Source organism: Camelus dromedarius, chromosome 20 (assembly GCF_036321535.1).
Source record: "Camelus dromedarius isolate mCamDro1 chromosome 20, mCamDro1.pat, whole genome shotgun sequence".
In the NCBI taxonomy this organism is placed as follows: Eukaryota; Metazoa; Chordata; class Mammalia; order Artiodactyla; family Camelidae; genus Camelus; species Camelus dromedarius.
The window spans coordinates 101,391-126,046 of record NC_087455.1 but is presented as its reverse complement, the minus strand read 5'-3'; the positions used below and the strand labels follow the sequence as shown (position 1 = coordinate 126,046).

The 24,656-nt window shown below is 51.3% G+C and overlaps 1 protein-coding gene across 4 annotated transcripts; it reads right to left on the bottom strand.

Annotated features, from left to right (window-relative positions):
- Positions 1 to 3,404: 3,404 nt before the first annotated feature.
- Positions 3,405 to 21,390, bottom strand: LOC105104973 (zinc finger protein 250). 4 transcript variants are annotated; one of them, XM_031439952.2, is made up of 6 exons: positions 21,332 to 21,390; positions 16,901 to 16,996; positions 16,567 to 16,693; positions 16,317 to 16,430; positions 14,709 to 14,771; positions 3,405 to 6,668 (listed from the first exon to the last, which is right to left on the bottom strand). In XM_031439952.2, exons 2-6 carry the CDS (start codon positions 16,940 to 16,942, stop codon positions 5,395 to 5,397), a joined length of 1,620 nt encoding a protein of 539 aa, XP_031295812.1. In that variant the 5' UTR covers positions 16,943 to 16,996; positions 21,332 to 21,390; the 3' UTR covers positions 3,405 to 5,394. The 4 variants fall into 4 exon arrangements, with proteins under 4 accessions (XP_031295812.1, XP_064332738.1, XP_031295810.2 ...); XM_064476668.1 differs by lacking the exon at positions 21,332 to 21,390 and adding an exon at positions 19,161 to 21,207; XM_031439950.2 differs by lacking the exon at positions 21,332 to 21,390 and having other exon boundaries at positions 16,901 to 18,310.
- Positions 21,391 to 24,656: the final 3,266 nt, after the last annotated feature.

Here is a 24,656-nt window from a genome sequence, read left to right as displayed (position 1 = left end):
TCTTTCTGCTCCTTATACTGGGTAATTGCAGTAGTTTTATCTTCAAGTTCATTGATCTGCTGCTCAGATCTGCTGTTGAACCACTGTAGTGAGCCTTTCATGTCAGTTATTGTACATTTCAGTCCCACAGGTTTTGCTTGGTACATTTTGTAATTTTTTGTTGACCTCTGGACGTTCTGAGCATCGTGTGGTGTTGATTCTGGGCTCTAAGTCTCCCAGCCCTCAGGGACTGCTGAATCTTGTTTGTTGAGGGCTCTGACCTCTCTAAGCTTTTTGCAGAGTGTGTATTCTTTGATGTGTTCGTCCCTAAAGTTTCTATTTCACTGTCTGTGTGGTCATCCAGTGACCTAACAAAGGTTTCTTTAAATACCTGGCTCCCAAATGGGGAAGAAAAAGGCATGTCTTTAATTCCCCTGGAAACTGCTTTTACCCATTTTAAACCAGTGGTTAAAAAAATGACAGCCAGCCCTGTGCTAGCTGCATGGTGAACAGGAGTAGCTGTTGGCTGTCAGAGCACCTGCTGTTGTTCAGAGAACCAAAACCTAAGTGCCCACCCTGGCTCTGGCACTGTCCACATGGCCACTCGTCTTGGGGCCAGGTGGTGGGCATGGTAGGTGTTGGCTAAATGTGGAAATTCACTGAAATTTTCCACCCTCTTCATCAAGCTCTCTCCTGGATGCTGCAAGCTCTGACTGCTGGACAGTCACTCCAGACAGCTCCTGCCAGCGCGGTGGCATTCAGGTGCGCCAACAGGTTCCCGGAGCTTCCTACTCTGCCATCTGCTGTGACATCACTCCCTGATAACTGCCTTTACAGTAGCGACAGAATCTCTGTGTATCTGACATGTTTAAGTTTTATAAAACTTACCATTTGGACATAGTTATTTCACAGTGACTAATTCAGTTCCACAGTAACTTAATTCCTTTATTCTTTTAAACTGTGTCTTTAGGATACATTTCCAAGAACAGGGTAACGTTGTAAAGGACACTGATGTTTATATGCAAACGCTTTCCAGGGTGGTTGTACCCAGTATCCAGCATTACCAGCAGTGACCATCAAAAACCACTCCCTGCAGGGTGCGGAGCAGAGCAGTCTGATTCCACCTTTCCTCACTGCGTGGATGGTGGAGTTGTAACTTGCCGAGTAAGTAGGTGTGGCTGTGGCTGGTACTGCACTTGACTGCCTGATTACTCTGAAGGCTGCATGTCTCCATGTTGGTTTCAGTGGGAACCACCTCTCCTTTCACACCCTTTGTCCTGTCACTGCTTGTGGCCCAGGTGCCATTTCATTGGCTTGTTTGTTAACCCCTGCTCTGGGGGTCCCTTTGCCTCATCAGCATGGGCATCCCCTGAGCCAGTGGCACTGGAGGGACTGTGTTTAATGGTACAGTGTGCCTGGGAAAGTGGCAGGCTGGTGTTTGTGTCCTGCAGAACTACCTCTAGTGACCCCACAGTTTTCTTGGCTGTTTTGTTTTGACTTAATGGGGCTGGTAATGTGAGCTGGTGACACATTTTCACAGGGGCCAAGTGTCCAGCCTGTCTAGGGGTGGGGATGGAGCGTGGGCAGAGGGACCCCTTGGTTCTAGATGTTTCCATTGAGCTGTCTTGGGCAACCTTTGGGAGCGATGTCATCCCAGAGCAGAGGCTGCTTAATAGCTCTGGGCAGCCAGTAGCGCATCAAGAGATCAGCAGCTGGGGTCCCACAGTCAGACAGTGAGGACCTGGGAGGTCCTCGAGCCAGCATCCCCGAAGGTCATGGTGAGGCCAGGTGGGTTCATGCTCACATGCTAGGTCTTTGTGCCTGGCTCTGTGCACACCTCTGGGGCAGAGACCCATGGAGCTGGATCTTTGCCCTCCCGGCCCTATCCTGGGGCTAATCGGGTCCTCCAGTACCCCCCAGGGTCTAGTAGCCTCCAGGGTCTCCTTGAGGCCCTGCTGGAGGCAACTGTGTGGCCTCTCCTGCTGCGGATGGAGGGTGGCCTGGCCCAGGGCAGCACCTGCCCCACCCTGCCCGGCCTGTCCCAGTGTCTTGTGTGTGCGGGCTCCTGGGTGAGCCTCTTCAAGGTGCCTTGTGCTTGTGGAATGTTTGGACACCTCCTCATGGTGGGTCAGTGGCTCCACCTGACCCTGTGGCAGCTGCACTGTCCAGAGTCCCAGACTCAGCACATGGACAACACAGACTGATAGCTGGGCTGGTCTTCCTGCAGTGATTTAATTCCATGGTATATTCTCCACCGTGACACCCCAGACTCAGGAGGGAAGTGACTGGGCCTGAGGTCACAGTAGTTGGAGGCAGGTCTTGGCGGCAACGTATTCTTAATCACCTTTGCAGAAAAGACTAACCGGAGCCCAGGAGAGGGCTGGCCTTTGTCCTGGACTCCTCCTGGGTGCTTGAAAAGTCCTGCCAGAGAAGTGTCTTTATCTGCAGCCTCGGGCCAAGCCAGGTGGTCTACACTAACAGTGTGATTTATGGTGGAGGCCTTGGGCTGGCCGTGCAGCATCAGCTTGACCTCTGCAGAGGCGGGGGCTGTCAGTCACGCAGGCAGCCAGCAGTATCACCGAGCCCCAGTAAGAACTCTGGACACCAAGGTGCAGGTGAGCCCCCTTGCTGACACCCTGAGCACATGATCGCACAGCAGTGCCAGGAAGCAGTGCTGACGATTACTTTGCGGGGAGGGCAGCGTAGCTCCACAGTTGGCACTACTCCTGGATTCTGCCCCATGTGATGTCCTGGCCCATTTCTACCTGTCTGTCCCCTGTAACACTAATAACCAGGGTATATCGGCTTTCAAGGTGAGTTCTGTGTGTCCTTATAGCAGATTAGTGAACTTGAGGGTGATGTTGGGGATCACTAAACCTGTGGCTGGTGTCAGAAGTAAGGGCACTCTTGGGGACCCTGATCTTCACCTCACTGGCATTTCTCAGCTTTTACACATGAAACTAAAAGTGTTCTCCAAACTCATCAGATGGGCCAAAGACCCCCAGTGCTGCTCCCACCCCCTACCCCTCTGTGCGTGGGCTGGCATTTGGTGGCTTAAGCTTCCCAGGCCTGTCCTCTAGAAATGCCCCTGCCACCCTCAGGGACCCTCTGGGCTACCTGGCACCTGCCAGCCAAGTCCTGTGTGCAGTCACCTTCCTCCAGAGGTGGGTCACACTGTTGTGTCCCCACAGCTGACACAGGTCACCAGCGATGCCCTTTCCCATCTGCTCACAGCTCCACCATCACAGCATGGCCTTCACTAACTGATGAGCAGGGGGCATGTTTGTTTGGAATTGGCACCCTTGACCTTTTGCAGGCTTTCCTGCTTGCGTCTTCTCTTGTTGGAGATTGCCCACTCATCTCCGATGGCCTCTGATTTGTAGGAGATCCTCAGGCCAAGTTGCTGATCTTCCATCACCCATAAACGTGTTCCACGCGTTGCTCTTTTATTGGAAAATATGTCAGATTATACACAGTACACCAAAGTCCCGGTGGCCTAAAATATCTCACAAATAATAGAAAATTTGAAGAGAACTGAGTGTCAGATTCTTGGTAGCCATAAGGAGAAATAATACAAATATTATTATAAATTATTATAAAATAAGTATACAAAACGTAAAGGCTTCAAAATAAAAAGTCCAAAGCAAGTACGGAATTCTGCTGACAAGTCAGAGACGGGAGAAAACGCTGAGAAGGCTGGTGTCAGGGTGAGGGGTCCCCAAAGGTCATTCTGGTCTATGAAGCCACTTCAGACCGCCCATGGGTCCCAGCGGGCCGTGTGCTACTCCTGCTTCTTGGGCAAAAATGCATGTTCCAGGGGTCCTCCCCAGGGAGAGGGCCCTAGAGCTGCCCTCCTGGGTCAACGGCAGCTGACCGCAGGAAAGGGCAGAATGATAACTCAGGACATGTCACTGGAGAAGGTGGGAAAGCAAACTGTACATTTTGGAAAGAGTTCCCTCAAAACCCCAGGTTACTGGAGGACGTGGCAATCAGAGTGACTTGTACTGTGATACACAGACGGCCTTTCCCAGTGTGCATTTCTGTACACTGAAATTAACTGACCTCTTGTTCTCATCCTGACTGGAACAGGACTGTTTCTTACTCTTAGTTCTTCCACACGGGTAGGACTTATGCCTGAGGAGTGGCTCCGAGCAGCATCCAGTCAGATGCCAGCCGTGGACTCAGTCAGCAAAGGTGGGCACTTCCCTGTGAGGTCATCTCTGGTGTAAAACACCAGAGTGAGGTCATCTGTGGTGTGAAACACACAGGAGACAACAAGCGTCCGTCTGCACTGCAGTGCAGTGCTGTGGACTTAAGAGCTCCATACGCTACTGCTTAATTTTACCTAAGAAGCCAATAATGTTCTCCATAGAGAGAAAAAAAAAAAACTCAGGAAAATTATGAGAAAACCAGGTTCATCACAGCATATGACACTAGGTACGAGACTCTTGGAACTAGGGGTAAAAAAGTGAAATAAAACCTTCAAACATAGGGATAGAAATGTTAGAAATAGTAAAAACAAACAAAAACAGCTATTTGAATTTGAGAATTTTATGTTTTAAAAAGTATGTGCTGAAGAACTGTCTTTTCAGTAACATTTTTGGGAAACACCGTAACGTCTCAAGGCACCTGGTCGGTGCAGCAGCTGTGAGGCCCAGTGTCTGAGTGTGCCGGCCCCTCCTGTGTGCACGTGGGCCCAGAAGCCCGCACATCCCACGACTATGCACACAGGGTCTGCAGGTCACGATGAGTTTTGAGAAAAAGACCCATTTTTGATTTAAATTTTCATGCGTAAGTTAGGACATCCCTCTGATCTTGGATAAAGTTAAAGCACCAGGTAAAGAGCTAAGTTTACATCACTTCTCACTGATTAATCTTGACACTGTCCCCCTTTTTCATAGAAAACAAGTGGTTCCACACACTTAGGATTTCTAGCCGTATTACATGACATGTGGTGACAATCTTTTTTTTACGTCATCTTATCCACACAGCACTTTAGTGTTTAACATAACACTGAAAATAGGCCCACATTCTAGCTTTAGGTCCAATAATTCTAACAGTCATAATGTTCTAAGAAAAAAAAACTCTGAGGTGTAAGGAAGTTGTGTTGTGACAGCCATCCGTATGCCTTAACTTCCTGTAGTTTCTCACTTCCAGTTAAGTAATACTGAACAATGAACTATAGCTGTCTTAACCAAAATTGGCTACCAAGGGGTGACTACTCTGTAGTGCAGCTTCAGGATGTTGAAAAACACAAGAGGCATCCCCTCAAGCTTCCGCAGAGACAACAGGGCCAGTGCTTCCCCAGCCTGAGTCTCTGCGACACCGACTCACCCAAGAAGGGCTTCCCGGGGAGGGGCTGGGGGCTCCGGGCCTGGGCCGGGGTTCTGAGTGGGGCCCCCCGGGTGGCCGAGCTCACAGCTTCTGGTGCACCTTCTGGTGCTGGATCAGGTGCCCGTGCTGGTTGAAGGCGCGCCCGCACTCCCCGCACTCGTAGGGCCTCTCGCCCGTGTGGATGCGCTGGTGCTGGACCAGCACGGAGTACTGGCTGAAGGCCTTGCCGCAGCGGCTGCACTCGTAGGGCCTCTCGCCCGTGTGGGTCCGCAGGTGCACGATCAGCGTGGCCTTCAGGCTGAAAGTCTTGCCGCACTGCGCGCAGCGGAAGGGCCTCTCGCCTGTGTGGATCCTCTCGTGCTGAACCAGGGACCTGCGGGCGCTGAAGGCGTGTCCGCACTCGCTGCACACGTAGGGCTTCTCGCCGGTGTGCACGCGCTGGTGCTGCGTCAGGTGGGAGTGCTGCACGAAGGCCTTGCCGCATGCGTAGCAGCCGTAGGGCTTCTCCTCGGTGTGGATACGCTCGTGGTTCATGAGGGTGGAGCGGTGGCTGAAGGCCTTGCCGCACTGGCCGCACTCATAGGGCTTCTCCCCACTGTGCACGTTGTGGTGTTGGATGAGGACAGAGCGGTCGCTGAAGGCGCGGCCGCACTCACTGCAGGTGTAGGGCTTCTCCCCAGTGTGGACCCGCTGATGCTGGAGGAGCGTCCTCTTCACGCTGAAGGCGCGGCCACACTCCCCACACTCGTGCGGCTTCTCCCCGGTGTGCACGCGCTGGTGGCTCCGCAGGACGGTGCTGTGGTTGAAGGCCTTGCCGCACAGTGGGCACACGTAGGGCCTCTCGCCTGTGTGGATGCGCTGGTGCTGGATGAGGTGCGAGAGCTGAGTGAAGGCCTTGCCACACTCAAGACACTCGTGCGGCTTCTCACCCGTGTGGATCTTGTGGTGCTGGGCAAGGTCCGAGCTCACCCGGAAGGCCTTTCCGCACTCGTCACACTCGTATGGCTTCTCGCCTGTATGGATCCTCCGGTGCTTGCTGAGCACGGAGCTCTGGCTGAAGGCCTTGCCACACACGCCGCACACATAGGGCTTCTCCCCGGTGTGGGTCCTCTGATGCTGGAGGAGGTGGGAGCTCCGACCAAAGCACTTGCCGCACTCCACGCACCTGTAGGGCCTTGGGGCCTGGCCTTCGGGGGGCGCGGCAGGGCCAGGGCTCGGGCAGAGGCTCTGCTCAGGTTTACAACCTCCCTCCTCCGCCCACTTGGCTGGGGCTCGCCCCACAATCGCTGTTTCCTCTGGGGTGAGCGGCCTCAGGCTCAAGTCTCCATCTTGGTTCTGCTCCTTGTTTTCACATCCTGGGATGATAAAACCACAGTGAATGCATTAACCCTGCTCAAAACTGCAGAGTAAGTCAACCCTGAAGGTGCTTCGCTGGGCAGGGTGGCCGGTAGGGCTGTGGCCTGAGTGCTCACAGCCAAGAAGCCACCAGCTGGTCTGAGGTTGTCCTGTGAGGTGCATGTGCGGTTGCAGCAGCGGCCTCAGCCCACACCCAGGACTGTGGGGGGAGCTGTTGGGGAACCTCATGAGCTCCTGCGTGCACATCCAGCAGACGCACACGGCAGGGCTGTGACACACGGGAGACCCTTCCACCTGAGCCTGGCGGGTAAGGCTTTTTCCCTGGAATTCTGCGCTAGGAGGCACACCAAGCGACAGCCAGTCCATTTCACCCAGTCCTGCTTTACCTGTGATGAGGGTATTTCCAAGTCCCATCAGCCTTCCTGGTGCTTTCTTTAATGGTAACAGCATTACTAAACTAGAAGCTTCACTTTTTAATTCACTCAGAATTTGGTTTGAGAAGACAGGTGCTGTATAGTGGGGCTTCCTCAAACCCAAACACGGACCCGTGAAAAACATTGGGCTCAGACTCAAAGCAGTACCCCACCAAGCAGGGGGCCTTCTAGGACAGACGTTTTTAGTGTTTGGAGAGATATGTGCCAAGGCAGTCGGCGAATAAAACGTGCTCGATTTGTCCTGCGAGTCTCCTGACCTGGAGGGACCAAGACATACCAGACGCTAACCCTCCTGCAAAGGAATGGAGGTGGCCAGCCCGCAGCAAACCCCCTGCCGAGGGTCACCTTGGAAGAGGCAGGAGCAGGGGTGGGAGACTTCCCCAGGGTCCCTTCCAGAAGTGACACTGAAGGCAAAGGGCCCACCCCAAACTTCAGCTGCCCCTGAGCTCTCCAGGGCTCAGGTGGGTGTCCTGCCCGCAGCCAGGCCTCTCCATCTGGATGGCCCACCAACACACCCAACCTGAAAAGTCCAGAACAGAACCTGGCTCTTCCCTCCTCCTGTGGCCGGGGGCCTCCAGGACCCATGTCTCTCCCGACACCGTATCCTACTCTTCCAACATCAGTGCCCAAACCCGTGTTCCTGTTGCCAACCAGGTACCGTCTTCTGCCCCAGCACTGCTTCCTCGTCCGGGCCCGAGGGCTCCTCGCTGTGGCCATCAGAAGCACGCAACCCCAATCTAGCAAAGTCCTGTGACCGCACGGGCCAGTCTAGTCGTCACTATGTTGTGTAAAACGATGTGTATCAGTCGATCACTTTGTTAACGGCGTCCCCCCCAGGAGATGGAGCATCTCTTCCAGCAAAGCCAGATAATCCACAAAATCTCAACTTTCCTGAATCTGTCACACAGAAGTGAGGTCACATACAGCACGAAGACAGGCCCATGGCGGCTGTGGCTGCAGGGAGGGGTGAGAATCCAGCTTAAACACCCAAGGAATTGTCGAAGAACCCCTGGCAGCTGCAGACACAGGGCTCATCCCCATGGGCTCCCCTGGGGGTACAGGTCTGGAAGAGGGGGGAACCCTTCTTTCTGGAAAAGAAGCCGAGAGTCACTGGAGGCGTCTCCCCACTCCTGGGGACAGATGAAATCGTGGCTGGGGGAGGGACAAGACCACCCTCTGCTCCTGGGATGGGGGAGACAACCACAGGCCCAGACAGTCAGAAACATCCTTCAGCTGGGGAATGGCTGAGACTGAGGGGCCGGGACAGCAGAGCATCCCCTGGTTGCACTTCCCCAAGTCTAGGAAGCACTGACATATAGAAGCACACAGGAGGCTGGGTGTTCTCACTCCACAGACAGGAAGTTCCAGACCCACGGCTTACGTCTTCCACTACCGTCCCACAAAAGATCGGTGACCCTCAATACGCACGTACACACGGTCAAGAGACTGAGCAACAGTACAACCAGGCCAGGAGGGGGCCCACGTGTTGGAACAGCCTGCACGGTCACACGGGGAAGAGCAGCGGAGAGGAGCCTCTGCGAGGAAGGGTCCGATGGGGCAGAGGGTGCCTCCAACATGCTCATCCTCCGGTAGACTCAACCTGACTAAGGACACAACCAGGGAGCCTGAAGTACTTCGACTGAAGGAGGAAGAGTGAGTAATAAACAATAAACAACAGCGGGCCGGGCACCCCAGAGCTGTGGGCCAACACCAAGGAGCCCGACTGGCATGTGGTGGGATCCTAGGAGGGACAGAACAGGGAAGCAAAGATACCTGAGAAAACAATGGCTGAGGTTTTTCTAAAAACAATGGGAGAAACCAAAACACAGATCCAAGAAGTTCAGAGAAAGGCGAACATGTTTCCTATTCAAACTGCTAAAAACCAACACGAAAGAGAATCTTAGCAGCAGCTAGAGGGGAAAAAGCCATACAAGACACAGGAACCAAGTAAGAATCAGAGCAGATGCATCACCCAAATCACTGAGTCAGAAGACTAGCTGTGCTGAAAGGGAAAACCTGCTAGCTTACAGCCCTATACCCAGTAAAAATTCCTTTCAGAAAAGAAAGATAATTTTTTGGAAAGAAAAAAACCCAATGGAGAGAATTCATAACCATCAAATCCACCCTAAAGTAATATTAAAGGAAGTTCTTCATGGGGAAGAAATACATGTGACAGAAACTTGAATTTGCACAAAGTGAAGATTTTTGGAAATGGTTAAAGTGAAGGTAAATGTGAAAGACTGAAAAAGTTTTCTAAATCACTCTAAAAAGACAACTGTCTAAAGCAAAAACAGTAGTTACACATTGTGGGTTTACAGCATATGTAAGCCATAAAACCTATGACAGTATCAAAAACATTAGAGACGGAGGTACAGGGAAGTTGTCAGATCGAATGTTTGTCCTCCCGAATTTGCACTCTGAAGGCCTAACCACCCCTGGCCCCACCCCCGTGTGGTGGCATTTGGAGGCAGGGCGTCTGGGAGGGATGAGGCCTAGCTGAGTTGTCAGATGGGGCCCTGTGACGGGCTCAATGCCCTTCGAAGACACCAGAATGGGAAGGCGCCTGACTGGACTTCAGCCTCCGGGCCTGTGAGACATGAGCTTTCTCTCCGTGGCTAAGCCCCCCGTCGCTGGCGTTTGGTCCTGGCAGCCAGAGCAGGCCTGTACGGAGGCAGGTCGTGAAGTCCCACACAGTCGTGCAGGGGTGGGCTGCCAAGAGACGGACACTGACCCCAGAGAAGCCGCTAAACATCGGTGTTCCGTCTTCCCTCTTCTTTCTCCTTTTAAAAAAAGTTAGATATTTCTCACGATTCTGCCGTGTCTCCTGTGCTGGCCTCTCGGCGATGGCCCTGTCATTCCAGCGCGGCTCAGCATCCCCACCACAGCCTCGGTCGGTGTCAGCTGGCCTGTGCTTCTCTGTGCAGGGTCTCCTGTCTGGCTGCTTCTCATAGGTTCTTTGTCACTCGTTTTCAACAATTTGATTATGATGTGGTTTGGTATACTTTCATTCATATTTATTATGCATAGGATCCACTGAGCTTCCTAGACTTGTGGGTGTATAGTTTCATCAGATCTGGGAAGATTTCAACTGTCACCTCCTCCAATATTTTTCTGACCCTCCCACTCAATCATATATAACAGGATTTTTCATGTTGTCTCACAGCTCACCGACACTCCATTTAATAGTCTTTTTGAGCCTTTCTTCTGTTTCCTTTTTAATTTAGTAATTAGGTGTATTTATTATTTATTTTTAGAGGAGGTGCTGAGGATTGAACCCAGGACCTCGTGCATGCCAGGCATGCGCTCTATCCCTGAGCTGTATGCCCTCCACTGGTTCCTTGTCAGTATTTTCCATGACTTTGTTTTCAGGTTCACTAATCTTTTCTTCTGCAATGTTTAATCTGCCACTGATTTTATCCAGTGAATTCTTCATCTCAGACACTGTCATTTTCATCTCTAGAAATTAATTGGGATCCTTAAGAAATCTTCCATGCTCCACCTAACATGCTCAGTGTCTGCTCTGCCCCTTGAACGCACGGAACATCTTTCCGTTTTAATGCCCTTGTCTTCAAGCCCTGTAGTCCCTGTCACTTCTGGTTTCACTCGCCTTTTTTCTTCTCACTGTGGGTGTGTTGTCTTGCTCCTTTACATGTCTGGTGTTTGTATTAGGTGCTGGGCATCATGGATTTCTCTGTCCCCGGTGCTGGGTATTTCTAGGTCTGGCCAGAGCAGTGTTTGAGGCCCTCCCGGAACACGTGAGGGCAGCCCTCCTCAGCACCCTCAGTGGTGGTGCCCTGAGTCAGAGGAGCTCTGCTGCTGCTGGGAAGCAGGCTGTACCCAGCCTTGTGTGAGCACCCGGCACTCATGAGCTTACCCTTCTGCATAGCCACAGTTCCCCATGGTGTGGCTAGGTTCTCCGCTCAGGGTATCTCCAGGGTGAAATAAGGTGTCAGCCAGTCTGAAATCTCCTGTGGAGACTCAGGGCATAAATCCACTTCTAGGGTCATTTTTATTGCTGGCAAAGTGTTCCGTGGAGCTGCAGGACCAAGGGGACTGTCTCCTTGTGGAAGTCAGCATGGCCACGTCAGCTCCCGCCTCCTGCCTGCAACTTCAAGGCAGCCGTGGCGCATCAGGGCCTTCTCATTCTTTGAGTTTGACTCTTCTCTGACCTCTAGACCCAGATTTAGAAGGTTCTCCATTCCGTAAAGGCAACAGTACCATTGAACACAACCTAATCATAAGAGGAAAACCCATAATCCAGTCCTAGGGATTTTTGCAGGGCATGCACACCACAGCACAGGGGTCTTGGAGGTGCCTTGGTCAGCTCAAGTGTCTGACAAAACACCACAGACTGAGGAGCCAGAACAGCAGGTGGCAGGGAAGTTCCAAGATTAAGGTGCCGGCAAGGAAGATTTCATCCTGAGAACTCTTGGCTTGTGGGTGGCCACCATCTTCTCTTGTGTGTGCCAAGACACAGAGCTCTGGTCTCTTCTTATAAGGACACTAATTCTTTCAAGTTAGGGTTTAACCCTTATGACCTCATTTAACCTTAATTACTTCCCTTAAGGCCCTATCTCCAAATACATTCATGTTGGGTTCAGGGCTTCAGCACACGAATGGGGGTTGGGGTGGGGCACATTCAGTCCTTCATAAGGACCACACTCGATGCTGGCTACCACAGCTTCAACTCCCTCCAGTTCCCTCAGGCAGCTCTTCCCTGGCCTTGGACTGTTTCCTTGTACATGTGTGCTACCTGTACATGACTGAGGACGTGGGGGACTCATATCTGCAGAACTCTCTTTGTCAAACTGACTCCTCTCTGTTACTCTTCCGTGAGAACTCCAGCCACCTCAGCATCCCTGGACGCCCAGCCAGGCCTCCCTAACTTGGGGAGACTGGGCTTGCCGGGTTCCCCTCCCTGCTCTGCGACCTTCTCCAGGCTGTGAGAAGGGCTCACCTTTGTTTTCTGCGTCCCAGGGACTCCTTTCCTTCACTGACTGACTTCCACTGAGACACTGATGTCACACATCCTGAGAGCTGCGGTTTCATGTATCTTGTTCAGTGTTGCAGTTGTTTCAACTGGAGGGTAACTCTGGTCCCTCTTACCTCCCCTTGAACGGAAGTGGAAAACCGCCTGCTTCTTCTTTTTTAAAGTAGTTTAATCTTAGAACCCTGTGTCTCTAGATCAGAATTTAGTTAGGCATATTTCTGAGATTTCTGTAATTCCAAGGTCCCTGGGTCTTCACAGCCTTCCCCTCTCAACATCGTGTTTCTGGGAGTCACTGTGTCCTCCCGCAGCAGTTATCCAACCACGTCCACTGCAGATGCTCTGTCATGTGTCTTTGTGTCTGTCTGTCTATCCTGCTGCTGGTGGGCACTTGGGTTGCTCCCAGCGTCTTCACCTGAAGCCTCTGTGAAGACTCCTGTGCTGTCACATGTGTCCTCCTCACACAGGAATGTCTGACGGGGGGTTCATACTCAGCCTCACCAGCTGATGCAAACTGCTTTCCAAGGTGAGTGTGTGCCTCCCCACCCCCCATTAGCTGCTCCACACCCTCGCCCACCTGGGTGTCATCAAATCTTTCCATTCCGCTCTGTTCTGAAGGTGTGACACAGTATATCACGGTGGTCTTGACATCCACTTTACTGACAGGTAATGAAGGCTGAGTAGTTTCATGTTTACTGGCCCTTTGGTATTTCTCTCCTATCAGAAACTTGTTCAAAGCAATTACATGGAGAATAAACACATGCCACTAAAAAACCAGTGGGTCATAAGCCAGAAAGAAAGAAAAATGCCATGATATCACTTATATATGAAATCTTAAAAAAAAGGACACAAAGGATCTGCTTATTATTTATAACTTAGATGACTGAATTCCTGAATATGTGTAAGCACATGTGACTGTCCTTTATGACTGGATTACTGCATTCTGCTGATTCTTATTTTGTGGTTGGCTGTATTCCTTCGATAACTATGTAAGTTTAAAAAGCTAAAGCTCTAAACTGTTCTTAGAAACAATGAACAGTACAAACATGTAAATTTAAAAATGTATGTGCAGCATATTGTATATATGTGTTTGCACGCACTATACTGTATACAAGAAAATTGTAACAATTCTACCTAATAAAACTGAAAAAAGGAAAAAGAAAATGGGTAAATGATGAAATCAGAGGAAATTAAAAAATACCTCAAGAGAAACAATGAAAACACAACCATACATAACCGACGGGATGCAGCAAAACCAGTTCTAAGAGGCAAGATCACAGCCATACAAGCCTTCATCAAAACACAAGACAAATGCCAAATAAACAACTTAACCTACCACCTGAAAGAACTAGAAAAAGATAAACAAACAAAACCTACAGCAGAAGGAAGGAAATAATGAAGATCAGTATAAACACACAATGGAATATTACTCAGTCATAGAAGAGAATGAAATAATGCCATCTGCAGCAACATGGATGGACCTAGAGATTATCATACAAGTGTAATAAGTCAGAGAAAGACAAATATCACATATCACTATTTATATGTGGGATCTAAAAAATAGAATAAATGATCTTATTTATAAAACAGAAAAAGACTCACAGACACAGAAACAAACTTATGGTTACTAGCGGGGAAAAGGGGGAGGATAGATTGGGAGTTTGGGACTAACAGATACACACCACTAAATATAAAATAGATAAACAAGGATCTACTGTATAACACAGGTAACTATATTCAATATCTTGAAATAAACTATAATGGGAAAGAATTAAAAAAAAAATACACCTGAATCACTTTGGTGTACACCTGAAACTAACACAATATTGTAAGTCAACTACACATCAATTAAAAGAAAAAAGAACTTGTTTATGTTTTGCCCACTGGTCTTATTGGGTATTTCAACTTTTATTCTCTTCAGAGGAATGATTTATTCAGTGTGTACTGAATTGATAAATGGTAATAGGATTTAATAGGTTCTTCATTTAAAAAATCTGAATTCACTGCCATCTGTATAGTAAGACTTTTATGTATTTTTTAAAAGTTACACTATGTGTTTTTCAAAATAGTATACAAGTTTTGGCTCTTTGTTTTTTGACTTACAAGCCTCATCTTCACTGAATAAAGCCAGCAGATCAAAGAAATAATTGCTCATTTGCGTTGAAAAGTATCAAGTCTAACATTTAAAGCTTCCTGAACGAGTGGCTTCTGGTCTGATGCCAAAGTAACAAGATGAGGAAGATGACTCTGACACAGAAGAATAAATTAACTGCACAGTGATCACTCCCTCAATCACCCACAGCACAAACACACTGGACCTGTGTTCCCGTCCACAGACAGACTCAGGCTGCCCAAGAGCCGGGACAGGCGCCTTCTGCCCTCACTCTCAGATGCTGTTTCAAGCACAGAGTAGGGAGGAATGTTCTGAGTGTGACAAGACAATACAATTCCACTGAAACACATTTTGAATTAAAAAACCCTCCCTGGTGTTTTGTGGAAACTGTGCTGTGTGAGAAGACACGCTCTGCCTCAGACCACCCTGGGAATCAACATTCTGGTGGCCTACAAGCACCTTCAAGACTGTACTGGATGAAAAAGCAGCTCAAACGTACACTCACCCCATGGACAGGATGAACTGTCTTGATGCACACAAGCCGTCATGTGGTCACACGTGAGGCCGCCTGCGAAAGGAACAGAGTTGAAGGGACAACAAACACTTCTCCATTATTTGCTATTGTAAGACAGTACAATTCTGAGTGAGAAACACAGGGCCCGGCAGGGGCACACGCTCCTCTGTCAGAGCCCTGGGGCCCCAGGCTGCAGCAGATGGCCCTGCCCTGGGCACACCATCTCTCAGAACCCCTCCTCTGAGGCTGCGGGTGGGGGTGGCTGGGATAGGGGGACCAGGTGCTTCTGTGCAGAAGCTTCTCCTCTCCAACCTGCCACACTCTGGGGGAAATCTGTCTCTTTGGCATCAAACCCGAAGGCACTCATCTAAGATCTCCGTCAGGTGGGACTGCAGCTGCCACTAGGGAGCCCGGGTCTGGTGGGCAGCAGCTGTCTTCCCACTGCGGCTGCAGTCAGCAAGCGGTTTGGAGTTCTGCACTAGATTTCAGGTTTCCTCGACACGATGCTGTGTCTTTCCCTAAGTTCACTGGAAAACTGAATTCCTCTGGGGCCAGCACACTCACTGCTCCTCTGAGGATACCTGACCTCCAAGGTCATTAAGGGGCGGGCTGTCTGTAACACCTGGTGCCCCTCCACACAGTCCTCAGAAACAAGGGGGGAAGTGCCACGCCGGGACCCTGAAGCCAGGCAGCCACATCCTGAGGGGCCACATCTGGCAGGACAGGCTAGCTGAGCTTCCTGAGACTCAGATGCCCCTTCCTTCACTGGACGCCTCTGCTTCAGGAACTGCTGGCTGCCACCTTCCCTTCCACACTGTCCTCCATGAAGGTCTGGACATCTTCTGTTAGATTAATCACTAGGTATGTCCCATCTCTGGTGCTGCAGTAAATGTTATCTCTTAAAAAGTCACACCTTTTAAAAAAAACACTTTTTCTCGTTTTTGTACCTTTAGGAGATGAGGGATGTTGACTAAACTTACTGTGGTCATTATTTCACGGTGTACGTAAGTCAAATCATTATGCCATACACCTTAAACATGTGGTCCGTATGTCAACTGTATCCCAATAAGACGGTGGGGGGGAAGAAAAAAAAACACACCTTTGCTGCTGATGAACAGAGTTGAAACTGATTTTGTCCCTGTAAATTCTCTCCTGCGAATCCTGATCAATCCTCTTGCAGCTAGACACTCCCATGAACTACAAGCAGCACTTTTCTTCCTTCTTTCCAACTCTTACAGCTTTAAGTTTTGCTGTGTGTTTGTGTGTCTTGCCTCATACTCAGTGGGACCCCAGTGGCTGGGGTGTGTGCTCCCTTGTCTTGTTCCTCATCTCAGACGGCCTGCTTCAGCCTTCCTTCCTTCTATCCTAACCTAACCAGGCATCCCTCAAAATCTGAACGTCCCATAAGAACAGGGCCTCACAGGGGCATAATCACCACGTGTGCTCCCCCTGCCCAGCATGCTGCCCGTCCACGCTCACCCCTGCACTGGGCCTCGGCCTGGCCCAGCCCAAGTGGAAGCCCCTGGTCCCCCGCCAGCACCCACAGGTGCTGGGACCTGCTCAGCCCTCAGAGAAGGAAGGCTGGCTTCTCACACTCACCTGAGTGCTCGCTGCCCAGGCCCCTGTGCTCCTCTGCCCCCTGCCTGTCCAGGACCCACGGCTCTTCTCCTCGCTCCAGCTGGGAGATCACCCTGGGCTTGGATCCTGGAAGTCCTGCTCATACACAACAGCTGTGAGCACCCTCACCCTCCCGCGTGGCCTGCAGGCATGAGACATGGCCCCACCCTGGGAGACCTGCTGCCCCCAGAGCCGAGCACAGACACAGATGAGGCCTGCTGAGGGGCCTTACCCAGGGAGACCACGTTCCCGTAGGTTTCCATCATCACATGTCGGTAGAGGCCCCTCTGAGCAGGGCCCAGGCGATCCCACTCCTCCTGGGAGAGGAGCACAGCCACGTCCTCGAAGGTCACCTTGGCCTGGAAGGACAGGGGCTGCTGCAGGTCGGACTGAGTCTCCACATCCAAGACGAAGTGGGTGTGAGCAACGTGGGGTATGGGGAGACACCCTGGGACACAATGAGGGGGTGGGAAGGGGCCACAGAATTCATGGGAGCAGTGGTGTGCAGGCTGCCAGCAGGAGTAGGGGGAGGACCAGGTCCTGCCCAGGCCACAGGGGCAGCTCACCTGGGGTCCCGCCAGTGGCGGCAGGAGCCCGGCCGCTGCCATCACCTGGTCCCCTGGGGTCTTCGAGGAAGATGGAAATTGGAGGAGCCTGTGGGACTGAGGGAGAGAAGGGAGCACGTGAGGGGCCCAGCCTTGCCACCCACAGAGCCACATGGATAGACAGACCCAGGTGCTATGGCCCTGGGCCCAGGAAGGTCCCACCTCTGAGATGCTGGAGGATGCTATGCACCCCAGGGCTCTGGCCACAAGGCTTTGCTCTCCATACCCCTGGGGTCCTTGTGGTCAGCTGGTTGCCCTGCGACTGGGGAATCGTCTGCCCAGCTCACCAGGCCTGGCCCACAAGACACACAAAGGCTTGTGTGGGAGCATCCACCAGGGCTTTGAGAAGCCAAGCTGTCACCTGGTCTGGTGTGGGTGTGGGCCACGGGCCAGGCTGCCGCCAGAGACGGCCCCCAGTGAGAAGCTGGAGGCCTGCACTCCTGTGGGGACCCCACCCCAGGCCTTGTACACTCAGCTTCAGCACGAGGCTCCTGTGGGCATGCCAGTGCACGGCCATGCCTGGCCTTGCCCCAGTGGCCCTGGTGCGCCCACGGGGCAGAGGCTGTCAGCCTGGGGGCGGCTCTGGTGGTGCAGCGGAAGCATGAGATGCAGTGGGTTCTGGTGGATGAGCCCAGAGTGGCCCAGGAAGGCCTGGTGGTGGGCGGGTTCTGGGGGACACATCAGGACAAGTTAAGCTTAAGTGTCCATCACACCTGAACTGTCAGACAAAAGGGGGGACCAAGAGCTCTGCTGGCAGGGTAAAGGGGCTGACATCTTCTGGAGGCCGAGGGGGGTTGCAAGAGGGACACGGAAGCCCAGCAGGCAGATCACTCACGAAAGAGCAATACAAGGCTGAGCTCAACCTCCACACGTGGGCCCCTCAACAAACAGGACAGACACTTCACCTCACACCGAGGGTCGCCTGCAAGCAGAAGTCAGGGAGCCATCACCCCATTTTTTGGTGAACAGCAGGTGCATGAGTATGTTTACATAGATAACCTTCAGAAAGACACACGCTGAACTCCAAACCGTGACCGCCTCCGTGGGACAGGAGGCTCTGGTGAGAGGCTGGCCCTCACTGCCCCATCCCTCGTTCACCAAAAATGCCCATTCCCTCCAAATTTGTGTGTGTGTTTCTGTGTGTGTAAGTGCAACACAACTCTAATTAGAATTCCAATAGGAGCCTTCTGAAGTGAATAAAACTACCTTAGAATTCACCTGAAAATGTGACGCTGGATGACAGGCAAGAATGGAATTTGAAACAACGGGGAATGGTCCGTGTGGCCAGGTGTCGGAACCTGCCGTAGAGAAGCCAGCATCCCCTGACCTCCTGGCGGCTAACCCATCCCCACAGCTTGAGGGCAGCACCACCCCTCCTGCCCCTCCATCCCCTCCATCCTCCCCGTCCCCTCCCCGCAACCCCATGTCCCACCCCCAACTGTGTCCCCTCCTGGGTCTCCCAGACCTGCCTTTCCTTGTGCTCAGTCATCCTCCCCATGGCTTTGTGCGGCTGCCTCCCGTGTGGCCTCCTTCCCCTCCACCCCAAGCGGCCCTGGTAAGTCTCGTATGACCTCATGCAGCTAAATTCTTGTCTACTGCTAGCAGTGGGGACAGTGGGTCACCTTGCCCTCCAGCAACTCAGTCACCACTAGGTCTCCTGCGCACTGCCCTCTCTGTGGGGGCCTCTGTCCTCCTCATCTGCATAAGGCACTGACCTTCGTGAACAATCCAGCTCGGTGCCCCGGGAACCTGGCAGAGATAGGCAGCCATCTGCACCATGACCTGACAACACCTGGGCCAGGGTCAGACAAAGAACACCAAGAGGAACCCCATTCAGGGCCTCCTCAAGGGGTGCTGGCGGCTGGCTAGTACAGCTGATCCAGGAGGTGTTGGCTCATGCGGCCACGAGGCGTGGGCCAGGCCAGCTCCTGCTGCCTCCTGACTCTGTGTCTGTGCACCTGAGCTGCCTCCTGCTCCACATTCACTACATACAGGGCACTGGGAGTGGCCATCATACAGCGTGGATGTTCAGTGAGTCCAGGGGCTCCTTTTTTGGTGCTGAGCTGGCAATCCTGTCCTCCAACTGGACATCTCCACATGGACGTCCTCTAGTACCTCAGACACTTAGCACCCAGCAACGAGCCCCACTTCGGCCCCAGCTGGCCTGCACACCTGCACCCAGTCCCCATCCTGAAGGAGACTTCCTCCTTGCCGTTCATACCCCAGTCCTGATCCAGCCTCCGTGTGCGCCAAGGACCTGGCCCCGTGGCAGAGTGGTCCTGCCCGGCCCTACCGAGGGAACACAGTGACTGTCCTCCAGCCCCTGCCCAGGCCTCCCCTCTGCTGGGTGGCTCCTGCCCACTGGCTGACATCTGGCCATGACGCCCTCTCGCCGAAGCCCTTCCTGAACCCCCTGGGAGGCCTCTGCCTCACTCAGTTCACAGCAGAGCAGACAGCAGCTCAACGTTTGCGGAGTAAGTGAATGAAACTAAAGGAGCAGTGAGACCATACATCACTTCCTCTAGAGCAGCAGCAAGCACCAGGTGAACATCTACTGCAGGACACGCTACCCCCAACACGGGGCAAGTACAAAAAGCACCCAGCCCAGAGGTGCCCGCCCACCCACAGCTCAGGGTCAGTCTTCAGATGCAGGATTTTTGTTTTTGGAGATTCCCCAGGAAATAACCCAAACCAAACCGAAACAGATCAACGTCCTCTGCACCAGTGGTCACACTGCAGTGAGACGCTCTGACTCACAGGAACTAAAAACGGGACTGCAGAAACACAACTTAGAATTTACCTTTATTATTACTATTTTGTTTTGTAAGCTAAGCTATAGGAACTTAGCACTCTTGATGGAATTACTGATGATCTTGATGTAAAATCATGCCTGTCCTTCCCAAGACCCAGCCCACAGTGACAGGCTGTGACAGGCACACTCCCAGTCCCCTCCCTCCTCCTCCCTATCCTCACCCCAGGTTTTCCAGCTCCAATGCCCACTGCCTCCTTCATCGCCATGGAGCCCAACGCTCCAGGTGGAAGCACCTTCCAAAGATGCAGTTCTGAACCAACTGAAAGAACAAAGCACAACCCTGCCACCTTCCGAAGCAAATGACCACAGATGTGCATCCAAGCAGCTTTCCTACGCGCCAGCAACATGGAGTCAGGAAACACACAGGGAAAAAGGTTCTGTTCACAAGAGCAACAGGAAACAAGCTTAAAATAAACACGAGAAATAAGATGTTAATTCTGCCCCCGTGTCCACAAAGCCATGCCAAAAGCCAAGAGGGCCAGGACCAGAGGGGCAGAGCAGGGCCACATCTGTAAACACAAGGAGACAGGCCAGGCTGTCAAATTTCGGGAAGGTCGGCCAATAAGCAGAACTGGACAATGGTCTAAAAGTGGAATATATGTGTGTTCCTGTATGATTGAAGCATTGTGCTGTGCACCAGAAATTGACACAGCATGGTAAAGTGACTACACCTCATTAAAAACAAACAAACAAATAAAAGTGGACCTTTGCACAAAGCTCAACCAGCCTCCCAGAGAGTTGAGCAAAAACACAGATAAAATTAGATCATTTTCATCCCATAAGCCAAAAGTGGAATGAATCCTTTCAGCTAACGAATAAGACATAAATTTTAAAATTACCTCACAAAAAGAACTTGAATAAAAGTACAGGTAAATTTTTATCACTTTAGACGGGAAAGGCCTTTCTCAGCAAAAAACCAAAAGCAGAAAGCCCGCGGGGTGGGGCACCGATCTGCATGAAAATCCAACCCTTATGCACATCAAAACACCGCGAGTCCCAGGAATGGGCCGGGACAGAAAGAATCTGACACAGGACAACGGTGGTTTTCCAAGTCAATGGAAAGATAGTTATTCAACAGGTAGAGTGCCAGACATATCAGGATTTAGGGAAAAAACTGCTGCTAGATTCCCAACTCGCCCCACGCCAGAACAGATTCCAGATGGAGCCACCGTCTCATAAGCACGAGAGGAAAACAGCGGTTTATATTAAAGCCAATCTTGGAGGGGCCCCGGCTCAGAGCCAAAGGCCTTGAGAGTAACATCTGAGCGTTAAAAACTTGAATTCTTCCGGCTCAAAACGCCCACACCAGAACAAAACACGCCATCCGGGTCACATGCAGCTTGACAAGGACGCACTCAACACCCACGGCCGGACGGGAATGGAGGGCAGGGCTGGAGCGCGGCGGCAGGGCCTAGGCGACGCAGGCGGGCGGAGAACCGGGGCCGCCGGTCCGCCGGCGAGCGGGGGCGCGGGGTAGGGCCCGGGGCGGGGGCGGGCGCGCGGGAAGCGCCCGGCCGTGGGGAGGGCGCGCGGTCCCGGGAGGGCGGGCGGGAGGTCCCGGCGCCGCGCGCCCCACTCACCGTCCTCGCCGCAGCCTCTCGCGCGAGGGGCGGCCGCCCGCAGCCACCCAGACAAAGGGGACGCCCCGCCTCGTCTGAGCGCCCGCCAATCCCGGAGGGCCGCGCCTCCGCCCACACCTCCCACGCCACCAATCCCGGAACGCGACACTTCCCAGTCGGCCCCCGGCCCCACCTTCCCCTCCCTGCTCATTTTTTTCCCGACTGACCGCGGTGCCGCGCTCTCCACCACCGAGAAACGAGGCCGCCATCGTGCCTAGAGAGGCCACACCGCGCTCCGGCCCCCAACACGCCGCACTTCCGGCGGCCTCGCGGAAGCTTCCGGCGCAGCCCCGGGACCGCCGAGGTCGGCCGAGTTTGGCCTTAGGACTGGTTTTGTCCAGTTGCCAGTGGTAAAGTGATTAAAGAAGGAGGCCATTAGACTGCGTGGCTCTACTGCCTTGCTAGCTATTTATGGAACCCCCATCTAAGCTCTTCATATCAGGCAACTGCTTAAGCTGTAGCCAGTCAATTTCCTTGCGTTGCTTCTGCCTTATGGTTTCAAGGAAGCTGCTCTGTCTCTGGCATCACATCCACACTCCAGGCAGAACGTGAAAAAGCAAAAAACAAAAGCAAATACTTTCTCAGTCAGCTTCACTGTAGGGAGCTGGTTCGGAGCTACACTCGGTGACTTAAAGCTCCCTGGCCTGAAGTGTTACAAGACCAGCTCTAGCTTTTCCAAGGGGAGCTTGGAAAATGTAGCTTTCCATCTGGGAACAGTACCATGTTCAACAAAATCAGGACTCAATCTGTAAGGAAGAAGTGGGAACTGGATATTCAGTAGGCAACCAGTTGTGTTGGCCCACAGTTCTCAAAGCATGTGCTTCATTAAATGATCACTAAAGCTTTCATCTCCACTGACGTTTGTGAGTCTACTGTGTGTGGAAAGCCTATGCACAACTGGTTTTTGTCATCACAGAATCCACATGGAGAACTCCTGTATCAAATTTGGAAGGATGAATTTTACCACACACACACACACAAAATGAAAACAAAGTAGAAAAATAGACACGCTTCAAACCGGAAAAAAATATTCGTACATCGTTTTACAGCAAAAGGGCACATTTTCTTAAAATATAGATTTTCCTCTAATCATTAAGGAAAACTAGGCAAATAATATGAACTTTTCAAAGAAAATGAAATACCACTGACTCTCAAACATTACTCACAACACGGGAAATGCAAGTTAAATCTCTCCTGAGCACCTTTCCCACCTTCCTGTCTAGAACGTAAGTGCCAGAGGGATTCTGCTCATTTTGTCCACTGGCACGTCCCAAGTACCTGTAAGAGCTCCTGGCCAAGAAGCGAACCGACGGATGACCGACACTGGCGAGTGGACACCCTCAAACGCCGCCTCACCTGTCCAGCAATTTCAATCCGCATTATAGAGGGTCACCTTTTTCTCCAACCACTCCTCTGCTGGGCACTGACCCCAACAGGTCTGACTGCGCTTGGGAAACGCCTCCTGTGCGCCCTCCGCCCCTGCCGCCTGTCCTTTGCTGGCTCCCGGGAGAATGTGAGGAGACTAGGCCTCTGCTGTCTGCACCAGTTGTCCAGTCTCCTGCATCTCCTTTATCCGCAGCAGGCAAAGCAGAGCTCCTTCCTTTCAAACTCACGTCCTGGTGGGGAAAACACCATAAAGCTGCAAATTAGGTGACTTTGGCAGCCAGTGTGCTGGGAAGGGAAGGAAAACGGAGCAGGCAAGGGGGACAGGAGTCCCTGTTTGAGGACCCACTTACCCCCTCACTCTTTCCTTTAGCTTCTTTCTATGGAAAATGTCAAAGATGTACAAAAGTAGGGCAAGTGGTACCGTGAAACCTCATGCTCATCACACAGCTGAAACAGTAACTGACCCATCTCTTTTCACCTGTTCTTTATTCAGTTACTTCCCTCCCATCCCACACATGAAGTCATTTTACTTAATAATTGCTTCCATATCTGTCTCTGAAAAATAAGTGCCCTTACAAAACAATTATGGAACCGTTATCACACCTAAATGTTGACAATTATCGCTTGTTATCATCAAATATCCAATCAGTGTTCAGATTCTACCATTTTTCTCATACATTAATATTATCTTTTTTTTTTTTTACAATCGGTTTGTGTAAATTCGGATTAAAACTAGGTACACAAATGCACAATGCATTTGGTTGATAGGTTTTTAAAATCTCTTAACTGATAGCCTCCTCCCACCTCTTTTTTTCCTCTTTGATATTTATTCATTAAAGTCAGCATCCTGTGTTGTTTCTCACACTTGGGATTTTGCCATTTGCATTCTTGTGGTACCTTTCTGTCCTTAGTCCTGCAAGCTTGTAGAGACTGACCGGGTTAGGTTGGCAGGGGCAAGAACACTTCATAGGTGGGGGCTTGTGTTCGTCCAGTAGCCTCTGCCCGAGTGCAGCCCACTCAGAGTTTGCAGGATGGTGACATTCTGGTTTTGGCGCCCTTCTGCATTGTGCAAACAGTTCTATAAAGACAAACTTCCCCCTATAAATTGGTTGGTTGCCCTGAAATATGGTCCACAGAGAAAAGGCAAGTAGATGCTTAATTATTGCCTTTATTTATAACTTTCAGAATAATGAATTGGTTTCCTAGCATTCTCCAGAGGTGACCAGTTTGGTACTTTTCTTTTTTCTATTATTAGTTGAACTAAAAAATTTAATAAATATAATGCGTTTTAGTTCATTACAGTTTTATCTGTTTGTTTCTTTTGGAGGGGAAAGGTCATCAGGTCTATTTTTTTGGTTTGTTTTAACAGGGGCACTGGGGATTGAACCCAGGACCTCGTGCATGCTAAGCACATGCTCTACCACTGAGCTACACCCTCCCACCTCGAGTTTTGAAAATTAATACTCATATCATCCCATCTGTGGTCAGTGTGAACTTCTTCAAGTTCGCCCTGAGTCTCTTTGACACAAGCCCTTTGATCATTGATGGCTTCCTCAGTTTCTGATATGACAGGACATCTCAGGCTCAGTTCCCATAATCCTGGGAGCCCCAGTCCCTCTCAGTAGGAAGTGGGGTTTGGAGGACACAGCTGGGCTCTGCAGGTGCTCACTGCCACGAGGCTAGACGTTATCTCGAGGTCTTTTCTGAGGACAGAGCTAGAATACATTGTTTTAAATGTAAAAAACCCCATGAATTTAGAATTATATTTCAAATTCCAAATTTAGGGCTAGGTGGCTTTAACTTCTTTGATTTTATATTTGTATCTCTTTTTCTTCTATATTTAAAATCCTGGGTCCTAATTATCTAAACACAATTACTTATTTACTTTACTATTTATATG

Coding starts and splice junctions, on each gene's coding strand:
- LOC105104973 (XM_064476668.1), bottom strand. CDS start 19,319: ATGGCCAGATGTCAGCCAGTGGGCAGGAGCCACCCAGCAGAGGGGAGG. Junction 14,772..16,316: donor CCTGGGCAGCGAGCACTCAG/GTGAGTGTGAGA, acceptor TTCCTTTCGCAG/GCGGCCTCACGTGTGACCAC. Junction 6,669..14,708: donor CAGTTCATCCTGTCCATGGG/GTGAGTGTACGT, acceptor TTATCATCCCAG/GATGTGAAAACAAGGAGCAG.